Source organism: Aulonocara stuartgranti (assembly GCF_965226115.1).
Source record: "Aulonocara stuartgranti genome assembly, chromosome: 9".
NCBI lineage: Eukaryota > Metazoa > Chordata > Actinopteri > Cichliformes > Cichlidae > Aulonocara > Aulonocara stuartgranti.
The window spans coordinates 32,146,007-32,157,454 of NC_138960.1; the positions used below are offsets into that span (position 1 = coordinate 32,146,007).

At 41.1% G+C, this 11,448-nt stretch overlaps 1 protein-coding gene across 1 annotated transcript; it reads left to right on the forward strand.

The window, feature by feature from the left end:
• Positions 1–1,581: 1,581 nt before the first annotated feature.
• On the forward strand, positions 1,582–11,448 carry chrnd (cholinergic receptor, nicotinic, delta (muscle)). The gene is made up of 12 exons (XM_082547572.1): positions 1,582–1,729; positions 3,570–3,715; positions 3,839–3,883; positions 4,013–4,122; positions 5,055–5,210; positions 5,367–5,479; positions 6,345–6,545; positions 6,995–7,106; positions 7,969–8,083; positions 9,323–9,533; positions 9,791–9,909; positions 11,090–11,448. The coding sequence occupies exons 1-12, from the start codon at positions 1,672–1,674 to the stop codon at positions 11,270–11,272; spliced, it is 1,569 nt and encodes a 522-aa protein (XP_082403698.1). The 5' UTR covers positions 1,582–1,671; the 3' UTR covers positions 11,273–11,448.

The following is an 11,448-nucleotide window of genomic DNA, read 5'->3' on the forward strand; positions in this document are numbered from 1 at the left end:
CCACAAAAAAATTTCAAGTGAAAAATAAGCACTTCTGTTAAATTATTGCAGTCTCCACATTGTAATTTTACAAAATATCACTGAACTATTGGCACAGTCTCGAGCTTTCAGAATAATAAATAAACACTTCTGTTTGGAATAAAATAAATACAAATTAGATTTGCGAATAAAATAAACTTTTAAATTATTGCAGTGTCCATATTGTAAACAAACAAACAAAAGAACGAAAGTATTTGGCATTGACGAACGAACTCCTCATCTGCGCGTGGATCATCAGTCCACTGTGCCGTTAAACCGAGGACTGACATCGCGCACACACTGCTTGTCTTTACCTCTTCAGAAAGTTTTGGCACCATTACCTCCCTGATGTATGGGCGGTTGGGAATTTCATATCGCAGCTCGAGGATGCTTAGAAGACGATGCAATCCTATGTTTTCCACGACCGGCATTGGCTGGTCAGCCAGAGCGATAAAATGAGTCAGAGCCTCTGTTATTTTAACTGCCCGTGGATTTTCTCTTGACATTTTTCATCGCTTTTCCAAAACCTGAGTTAAAGTTGGCTGTTCCGGTCCACACTGCTGACATTTTGTTTAGCCTAGCTACAGCAGCCTCCAGTTTCTCTCTTTTTTTTAATCTGGAGTCACCAGTCTCACTCGCCTAACCCTGTGCCTGTTTAGCACGGGATGTCCCCCTAGTGGCCAATCTAAAAAACTACAACAGAAATGACAAGCCACCCTCTGATTAATGAAATAAGTTGGTATCGGTTCATGGTATCGGTTAACTTTTACGAGTATGAGTACACACACAATTTACAGTATCGGCCCCGATACCAGTATCGGTATCGGTGCATCCCTAACAGTCTTGTTTAGCCTCCCTGTACTCTAAGCAGGTACAGAGGATGGCTTGATCAGTCCTTAAAAATGGTTCCCATCCTCTAAGGGCTGAATTTCAGCTTCTTTCCTCAGGACGGAGGTTTCTGTTTCCGGGATGCAGGACAAAGCGTTATAAAAACAGCTTAGTGCTTATTTAATTCAGTGACAGCAACAGGGACAGTTTTTGTTTTTGATTCGAAATGTTTAAATTACTATACATGTGCTACAGTGAGGTTTATATTTTTATTAGGTATGTGTGTTTTTGAAGGGATGCCAAATGCTGTCATTTTTCTTGCCTGTGGGTATAAATAAAGTTACCTTGAACCATGAGAGTCAAACACAGCTTAAAGCTTACTGTGAAAACATTAGAATAATAGTAACTAACGATGTAATGGTATGAGCTTTGAATCCAGCAGGGAGAAACAGGAATCAGGATTTTTTTTCTGCCCAAATATAAATTAGAGGGATGATCGATTTATTTGTACCTGCTTTCATATTTATTGGTGTTTGAATATCGCCTGTCTGTGACATCATACAGACCCAAGAGTGAAAAAAGTGTCTCAAACTGAGTGTTGTTGTTGTTTTTTTAACTTATTCAGATCTCATAATTTAAAACTCCATGTTTATTATCAGTTTCCCGTACGGGGTGGAGGTGACAGCAGCTGGCGGCTCAGGCCTGCTCTGTGCTTTCTATTTTCTGCTCGGTGTGTCTGCAGCTGTTGTTTGTCACTCTGCCTCTCGGGTTCTGGCAGCAGGTCGGTGGGTGAAAGGGCTCTGGACCTCTCACTTCCACTCAGCCATGGAGCTTCAGCGTGCAGCACTGGCCACTCTGTTCCTGCTCACACTGCTGTCGTCGGGTAAGTTAGTGAAAACGTTAAGCTGATAACCTGACGAAATGTTTTCAAAGCAAATCTTTTATTTTAAAGGTTGAAAATATCTTTAATCATAAAGCAGGAAGTTTATTCTTACTGGAAAATGTAATCTACAGCTAAAGCAGTTGGTCTGTTATGTGACCGACTAAACTTTTGTGTCAGACTTATTTCAAGTCTTTTTTTTAAATGGAAGTGTTTTTGGGGGGGTTTTTAAGGAAGGACTCATTGAGCAAATAGTTGGGTATTGAGACAGTACAGAGTTTTTTTTAAATCCAAATTAAAACCTCGTTAGTGAAAAATGATCATCTCAAATAGAAAAATGTAAACTCAGTGATGTGCAGCGTTCCCTTTGAATCAGATTGGTGAAAATCAAAGCGCTGCAGTGTGGTGAGCTGTAGGATGGGAAGCCGGTTATCCGTCGTGGTCGATGGATCTGCAGAGCAGCTGTGAAATCTGAGCAGCATGAAGCATTCATGCGCTTGGATCCCGTCGGTTTTCCTCTCTGAATGTCATGCTTGTTTACAGTGTATTTGTGTCACTAGGCCTGGCCGTTAGTCAAAAACCAAACTAAAAACAAACACAAAAAGATGTCACCTGTACTTTGTGGGATTGTGGATTTCTAAATTGAGCAGCACATTCTTTGAGTTTAGAGATGAGTTTATGTTTGACCTTGGAAACAGGAGCTGGAAGCCCATTAGGAAGCAACATTGAAACTTTCAAGTGTCGCTCTGATTCAGCTTTGGACTAATACTGGGATCAGACTCCACACTGTAAACCAAACTGTCACTGGTGATACCGTTTGATTTATTTTGATCTTAAGACTCAGATTTTAATTTAAAGAGTAAACATGTCTAAATTCAAACACCGTCAACAGAAAGAAGCTGGTTGGGGGGGTCTGAGCTAGTGCAGGGAGCCGAGTTGAGCTGCACTGCTTCATACTCTCTACACGCCTCATCCACGTCATACCCCACCTGTCCCTCTGATGTCAGCACTGCTGCACCCACCCAGCATCCACCTCTAATGTTTGCAGTTGATCTTTAGACCTTCCCATTGTTCTGAGCACTGGTCAGTCCAAAGAGTTTACTTCACCTTACAATATAAAACACCTTGAAGTGACTGTGGTTGAGATTAAGCTCAGTGTAAGGAAAATTGAATTGAACTGAAATGAATTAGCAGTATAATATGAAAGGCGTGTGTGTTTTCATGCATGTCTTCCTTCCATATTCGGCAATAAATGACTTTAAGGCTGGAAGGTGACGAGAGGAGCTGGGATTAAAATCACTCTGAGCAGGGTCAGAAGTGTCAGCGTGAGCAGCGAGTCAAGGAAAAAAGTGGCCCATCTAATCATAAAGATCCTGAAAAGCATTGGACTGCAACCAGAAATTATTAACAACAGCAAAAAATCGGAAAGCTGTTTGAATAATAGATTATTACGTGATGAGAAAAAAATGAAAAATAGATTATTACGTGATGAGAAAAAAATGAAAACTGACATCTTTGTGCAAAATTTTAAAGATAACTTGAAAAAAGGTAGAAAAAAGTAAAGTTGCTTTTTTTCTTTTAACTCCTGTTTAATTATAGAAATGGATTTACTGTTGAGTGTCTCATTCCTCCATCACAGTACTGGTTGCTTTCTAGATTTCCAACAGAGTTTTTTGCCCACTGCCTCCTCAGCAGGTTTGGTTTGCTCATCTTAAATACTGAAACGTGTCCTTTGTTGGCCTGCTGGACTTTTGTATAATCTCTCCCAGTTTTAGTAGAAGCAGCTTAGAGAATATGAACAGCAGTTGTAAAACGTGTGTGTTTTAATCTGTGTGTGTGTTAGAGTGCAATGGCAGGAACGAAGAGGAGCGTGTTATTGAATACGTGTTCAAAGAGATGGGATACAACAAGGAGCTGCGCCCCGTCGAGAAGCAGCAGGATGTTGTCGATGTTAACCTCGCCCTCACGCTCTCCAACCTCATCTCTCTGGTTCGCAGCTTCTGTGTGTTTATGTAGTTCATCCTGTCATTAAAACTTTAAATGTGTCCGTTAGGTTTAAATCGAACACATTCAAACAGAAACATCGATGTTTGTCTTTGTTCTCCTCTGTAGAAAGAAGTAGACGAGACGCTGCTGACGAACGTGTGGCTGGAAATTGTGGGTAACAATTCATTCTTTTACATCTTCATATTCAGTACTTGCAGCTCTTTATTTACTTCTGTGTGTGTGTGTGTGTGTGTGTGTGTGTGTGTGTGTGTGTGTGTGTGTGTGTGTGTGTTATGGCAGACGTGGACTGACTACCGGCTGACGTGGAATTCCACAGAGTTTGGTGGCATTGAGATACTCCGGCTGCCGCCCAGCATGGTGTGGCTGCCGGAGATCGTTCTGGAAAACAAGTGAGGTCACACAAAAAAACCTCATTTTTATGTCAATGGAAAATTAAAAATTTTAAATGTATTTGTCCGTCTCTATGAGATAAGTAAATGAAAACTATTTTGTCATGATAATCCCAGTCATTAAGGCCTGGCCCTGTTTTTGCCACCCTGAGTGAAAACCACTGCTGGTATTCTGTGGATTTATGAGACAAAAGCTGAACTTTTTGGGAGGTTTGAGTCCTGTTACATCTGGTGTTAGACCAAGCCAACAGCAAAAGAATGGTGGAGGGGCTACTTTGCTGCTTCAGGACGATTTGGTGTAATTGATGGAACCATTAATTCTGGTCTGTTTGGCCATTAATTTGCTGTCTTGAACCTTGGGAGCACTTGTATTATACAGCAGGACAATGATCCAAAACACAGCAGGAAGTCCATCTGAGAATGAGTGAGTCAAATGCTTTGGTGTGACCTTAAAGCTGCTGTTCATGCTCAAAAATCCTCCAATGTGACTGTATTAAAACAACTCTGCAAAGTAAAGTTGGCCAAACTTCCTCCACAGTGATGTGAAAGACTCACTGGCAGTTATCTCAAACACTTGACTGCAGTTCTTGCCGGTAAGGCTGGCACATGTTATTAGGTTTTTTCACGCAGGTTTGAATGTTTTTTCCCCTTAATAATTAAAATCATAATTTAAAAACTACATTTCTATTTACTCAGGTTGTCTTTAAAGATCTCAAACATTCAAGTGTTGCAAAAACCTTTTCACAGTACTGCAAAACCAAATCAGTTTTAAGGTTACACTTTGTGTTGATCTCCTTAAATTACAGCTGAAAGTCTGCACTGATGTAAAACCCACTGTGGTGAAGTAAAGAGCCCAAATAAAATAAATAAATCATTGGGCAAAAACAGATTTTCCTAACTGTATGTCCTTTCCTCCTTCCTCCATGCCTCAGTAATGATGCCCAGTTTGAAGTGGCCTACTACAGTAATGTACTGGTGGATAAAAATGGTTTCTGCTACTGGTTGCCACCGGCCATCTTCCGCTCCTCCTGCTCCATCAACGTCAGATACTTCCCCTTCGACTGGCAGAACTGCACGCTCAAGTTCACGTAAGAAAGAATTATTTAAAGCTCTCTGTTGACAGTTATGCATCCAAAATCAGAATTTACAGTCTGCTGTGAAGCAAATCTGTAAAGTTTTTATGGTGTTTTTCTCCTGAAAGATCTCAGATTAATTTAATCCGTGTTTGTCACGGTGCTTTGCAGCTCTCTCACCTACAACGCCAAAGAGATCCGGATGCTCCTGAAAGAAGAATACGCCGGAAAAGTCGCCAACTATACAGTAGAGTGGGTCATTATTGACCCTGCTAGCTTTACAGGTAGATGCTCTTTTCTGCACTCCAGTGTTATGTTCACACTTTACTTTTCCCTGTCAGAAATGCCCATGCCATACTGTACTGTAACTCGATCCTGTCCAAATATATATTTCTGGCTCATCTGGAAAAGTGTCCGTGCAGCCGCCTGTCCACAAAGAACCACACCTCCTCCCACAGTGTTGGTCAGGATTTAACTTGCACATAAAGATCATGTAGCTGGTCTTCTTGTCTTGAGCTTTGCATCTTGTTGTAAACCGTCTGTATTTGTATTCATGAAGGCGTCTCTTGATTGCTAACAGTGATACTCTTACCTCTTTGAGTCTCTTCTTAAGGTTAGATCTTGTGAAGTTAGTTTTCTTAACCATGGAAAAAATTCTGTCATCATCCACTTTAATTGTCTTTTGTGGTCTTTCTGGGTTTTTGGTGATCCTGAGCTGGTCAGTGGATTCCGTCTTTTTATGAATGAACCAGACTGAAAGTGTTGCTCTTTCTTCGATGGGTTTATTCAGTTTTTTCAGCCCAACTCTGGCCTCTTTTATTTCATCACCAGTACATCAACACCTCATATGAAGAGTTCCAGTGAAACTCCAACACTTTTATTGCATCTTTATAAAAAATGTATAATTACTGTAGTGTGCACAGGCAAAAAAAAAAAAAAAAGTTTGGACTTCACTGCATTTAGATACATTTTTCACAAACATGGACATGAAAAACACATTTTAGTGCTTCTAATGTCAAAGAACAGACATCTTTTCACTTTAGGCTGAAACGACGCAGTCAGGTTTGGCAGTCAAACGTGGAGGAAGCGCCGTTATGTAAACTTTCTTCTGTCTGGGTCTCATCTCATGTTTTCCACTAATGTTGGCAGAAAACGGCGAGTGGGAGATCGTCCACCGGCCAGCCAAGAGAAACATCTACAAGCACATCCCCATGGACAGCAACAAGCACCAGGACATCACCTTCTACCTGATCATCAAACGCAAACCTCTGTTCTACATTGTCAACATCATCATTCCCTGTGTGCTCATCTCCTTCCTGGCCTGCCTCGTCTACTACCTGCCCGCTGACAGTCAGTGCACGTTTAAAGAGCAATTTCAACCAATTCTCTGTAACCTGTGGTGTTACCGAGCTGTGCAAATATTCCTCGACATGCACAGAGACACACTCAGTTTTGTTTTTTTTATAAGACAGAGAAATGTGCCAACTCTGAAAGCTTAAAATCTTCTGCAGGCTGTCAACAGGAAACTGCAGCAAGGCAGATTAAATGTATTTGTAAACTAATTATAATTAAATCATTTATATTTTTAAACATTAATCTGGGAAAAAGTCAGAAATCACCGTAACTGGGAATCTCCTGTCGATTCCTCTGGTCTTAGTGTAAACAGAGCTCACCTGCAAACACTTTGCAAACACTTTGCTCTTAAACTGCCCAGAAATACTTTGTTGGAGGTTTAAAATAATCCCAGTCTGAACTGGTTTCCTTCACTTGTTGAAACAGTTTGTGCGTTTTGTGTGCAGGTGGCGAGAAGATGACCTTGTCCATCTCTGTGCTGCTCGCTCAGTCTGTCTTCCTGCTGCTGATCTCTCAAAGGCTGCCGGAAACTTCCATGTCTGTGCCGCTCATTGTTAAGTAAGAAACGCAAAACATACTCCCAACAACAGCTGGAAACATCAGCTTTAGATTCAGATTGAAGCTTTTCCAAGTGCTTCATTATAATATGCTGGTTTTCTTCAGTAAACATGAATGATTTCTGTTTGCACACAGCAACACGATTATTTCAGAGAACAGTCAGAGTTACCAGGGTCAGTGTTATTAGCCTTCTGACGCCCTTTTTATTGAGCCAGAGCGCAAACCACTGCTGTGCAGAGATGTACTTAAACTTTGCAATGCAGTTTAAAAACTTCAACAAGGCTTTAACATGTCACCTGAGAAAGCGTCACGCCAAAACCAGATACATTTGTTTAGATTTGAGAAAAAGAATAGTTGATGCTCACAACGCAGGAGATGAATATTCAAAGTTAGTATCACAGCGTGTATCATGAACTGGAGTGAGAAGTGTCGTCAAGAAATTCAGAGACACGCAGGACAGAACGAGCCTGGCAGAGGCAGGAAGCAAACAAAAAACGACTGAGATATGTGACGTCCAACAGTTGGGAATTGTAGCCTCAAAGGAGAGAGTCATGAGAGGAATGGACTGCAGGACAGAAGCCTTCAAACGAGACTGAAGTAATAATGAGATCTTGGAGAAAGAGTCTGCATACTGGAAGCGCATCATTTGTTCAGTAAAGTGTAGCACAGCTGAATTACAGAATTACAGTTTTGCTGTTTGGGGTGAAGACTCTCCAAATATGGACTGCTGTTTTTTAAAGTTCCCAGTCTGTAAACACTCGCTGACAAATAACAAGAAATGAAAAGTGAGAAAATAATGTGTATATTTAATTTAAAAAAGAAAGAAATAATAGATCAAAGTTAAAGTTAAACTGTCTCCCAGGTATTTGATGTTCATCATGGTGCTGGTTACTGTGGTCGTTTTAAACTGTGTGGTCGTCCTCAACCTGCACTTCAGGACGCCGAGCACGCACGTCATGACTGAGTGGACCAAGAGGGTAAAACACACACACACACACACACACACACACACACACACACACACACACACACACACACACACACACACACACACACACCATGTGATGTACATCCTGTCCAGGTGAAATGAATTTATAAAATATACCATTCAATGCACAAACATATTACACATTTTAAGCAGCAGCCAAAGAATATTTCTGTGCATTTATTTTAAATATCTGTTGCACGTTTTAAAAACGTATTAAAAACTGATTTATTTATTTAGAACTTATTTCTAATAATAATAATACATTTTATTTAAGGGCGCCTTTCAGAAACCCAAGGTCACCTTACAAAAAACAGAATTAATAAAAGAAACAATAGTCATAAAATACATAAAATAAGTTAAAATTACAAAACAGAGCTTGACAACAGATAAAATCAGCATTAAAGCGAATAAGCCAGTTTAAACAGATGTGTTTTGAGCTGTGACTTAAATACGGAGAGGGAGTCAACAGGAGGAAGGAGGAGGAAGAGAGCTCCAGAGCCGAGGAGCAGAGCGACTGAAAGCTCCGTTCCCCAGAGTGCTAAGGTGTGAGGATGGAGCAGTAAGATGAATAGCAGATGATGATCTGAGAAGGCGGGAAACAGTGGTGATATGGAGCAGGTCACATAAATATGAAGGAGCATATTTATGGATACACCTGTATGTAAGAAGTAAGATTTTAACATTTATTCTGGCCTCTATGGGCAACCAGTGAAGCTGCTGAAGAACTGGGGTAATATGAGCTCTCAACGGAGTGCGAGTTATGACCCGAGCTGCAGAATTTTTTATTTGCTTTGCATCTTTCTCTCACAATATTTTCCCAGCTTATTTTAATGCTTTGCTGCTTATTGATGTGTATTCACTGATTCACACTGACAGCGCTGAGGCAGCACAGCTGAAAATAAAATAATAAAGTACAATTAATTCAAAAGCAAAAATAGGAGAATCAATATCAAGGTACATAACTACAGAATTAAATACTACAAATATCTATTTATGGCGTATTTGAGCATTAATTCAATGACTACATTTTTAAGAATATTTATGGCATTAAAATTCATTTGTTTATATTTGATTTACTTTTGTTTGTCCAATATATGCCAACTTAAAGTGTCAGCTTTCAGACACACTGCAGTGTAGTACTGTAATAGTGCCATACAGCAATAGTAATGTATAAAATATAAAACTTTCTGAGTTTTATGTAAATAAACACGTTTCTCTCCACGTCCAGTTTTTCCTCGAACGGTTGCCTCGGCTCTTGCTCATGTCCCACCCTGCGGAGGCAGAGCCAGCGTGGGATGGAGCGTTGCCGCGACGATCGAGTTCAGTGGGTTACATCGCCAAAGCGGACGAGTACTACACCGTCAAGTCTCGCAGCGAGCTGATGTTTGAGAAACAATCGGAGAGACACGGCTTCACCACTCGAGTCACCCATGCAGCATGTACGCACCGTCGCCTGAGTGTGTTTATAAGATGCTGCGTTATTGTGACAGGAAATCAGAATCAGATGTAGTGATGTGGCCTTCGTCGCCAGGCTTCAGCACATCAGTATTACACGTAGTTTTGTGTTGGAGTCTGATGCTGCTGGGGCCAGCTGTTTGGTCGTATACGTGATCAGTGGACTCTGCAGTAAAACCTGCAGAGAGGATGTTTAAATTGAGGTGTGTGTGTGTGTGTGTGTGTGTGTGTGTGTGTGTAGTGGTGAAACCCCAGGATGACGGAGGTGTGACGGATCAGCTGTACTCTGAAATGAAGCCAGCTGTGGACGGAGCGAACTACATCATCAAACACATGCGCAACAAGAACGAATACAACGAGGTGAGAGCGAACAACCAGAACGTGACGATGCTCTGCTTGATTCAAGATGCTTTGAATTGTGTAAAAAATGTTAGCACGTTTTCATCAACATTTTGCATTTTTTTCAGTATTTCCCACACGCACATGTTTCAAATCAACAAACAAATTCTAATATTTGTCAAAGTTAATCCAAGAAAATACAAAACACAGTTTTCAAATGATGGTTTCATTGATAAAGAGAAAAAGCTGCCCAAACCGACCTGGCCCTGTGTGAAAGTCATCGCCCCTTAAGCCTCAGAACTGGTTGTGCCAACCTGGGGGGGGGGAAGTTCATGCATTGATAATAAATAAAAACAAATGTTACACATCACTGGGGAGGAATTTTGGCCCCACTCCTTTTCGCAGAATTGTGTGAATTCTGCCACATTGGAGGGTTTTTCAGCATAAACAGCATCTCCATTGGACTTTAGTCTGGACTCCAAAGCCAGTCCAAAACTTTCATCTGTTTTTTTGGGCTCATCATCCAGCTGTATAACCCAAGTGATCTTGAGCTTCAGTGTATGAACTGATGGTCGGACATTCTCCTTCAGGATTTTCTGGTACAGATCAGAATTCACGGTTCATTTACAGCAAGTCGTCCAGGGCCTGAAGCAGCAACGCAGCCCCAACCCATCACACTACCTCCATGTTTGATTGAAAAGTTGTATTCGTTTTAAACCTGATGTAACTGGACTTAAACCCGTTACATCTGGTCAGTCTGGGGATCATCCAGATGTTTTGTTGGTCAGCAGTGGTTTTCGTCTTGGATCTCGCCCATGGATGACATTTTTGCCCAGTCACTTTCTTATTGTTGAATCGTGAACTCTGACCTTAAGTGATGCCTGCAGTTCTTTAGATGTTCTTTTGTGACATCCTAGATGAGTCGTTGATGTGCTCTTGGAGTAATTTCGGTAGTCTGGCCACTGCTGGGAAGATTCACGTCTCTTCCAAATCTTCCACTGTGGTTCACTGGAGTCCCCAAACCAGCAGTTTTTAACACTGCTGTGTTGACTTCATTATTCTTGGATCTGGGGCCAGACTGTAACAACATCTGATGAGAGGACTAGAAGCTCATTAGTTCCTTTGGTTATGGCTTTATTGTTTTTATTGAATAAAAAATGAGGTGAAACATAAAACTCTGCCCTCGCTGGTGTCGTCACAGGAGAAAGATAACTGGAGCGGCATCGCTCGCACCGTCGACCGTCTCTGCCTCTTCCTGATCACTCCTGTGATGATCTTTGGCACCATCATCATCTTCCTGATGGGAGCCTGCAACAGTCCTCCACGTCTGCCCTTTGAAGGAGACCCGCATGACTACATGGAGAACCATGCACGTCTGCTGTAGCACATGAACAAAAGCACCCAACACAGCAGAGAGCGCTGTTACTGTGTTCATATCCTGAGGTTTGTTACTCTGTATGACAAAATATTGTAGCTGTGTGTTTTCTTGTGTTGAATGAATAAGTCTGTATTTGATTTAATCCGGGGTTTGTGGTTTGAATAAAGATTTATAATCAGAAA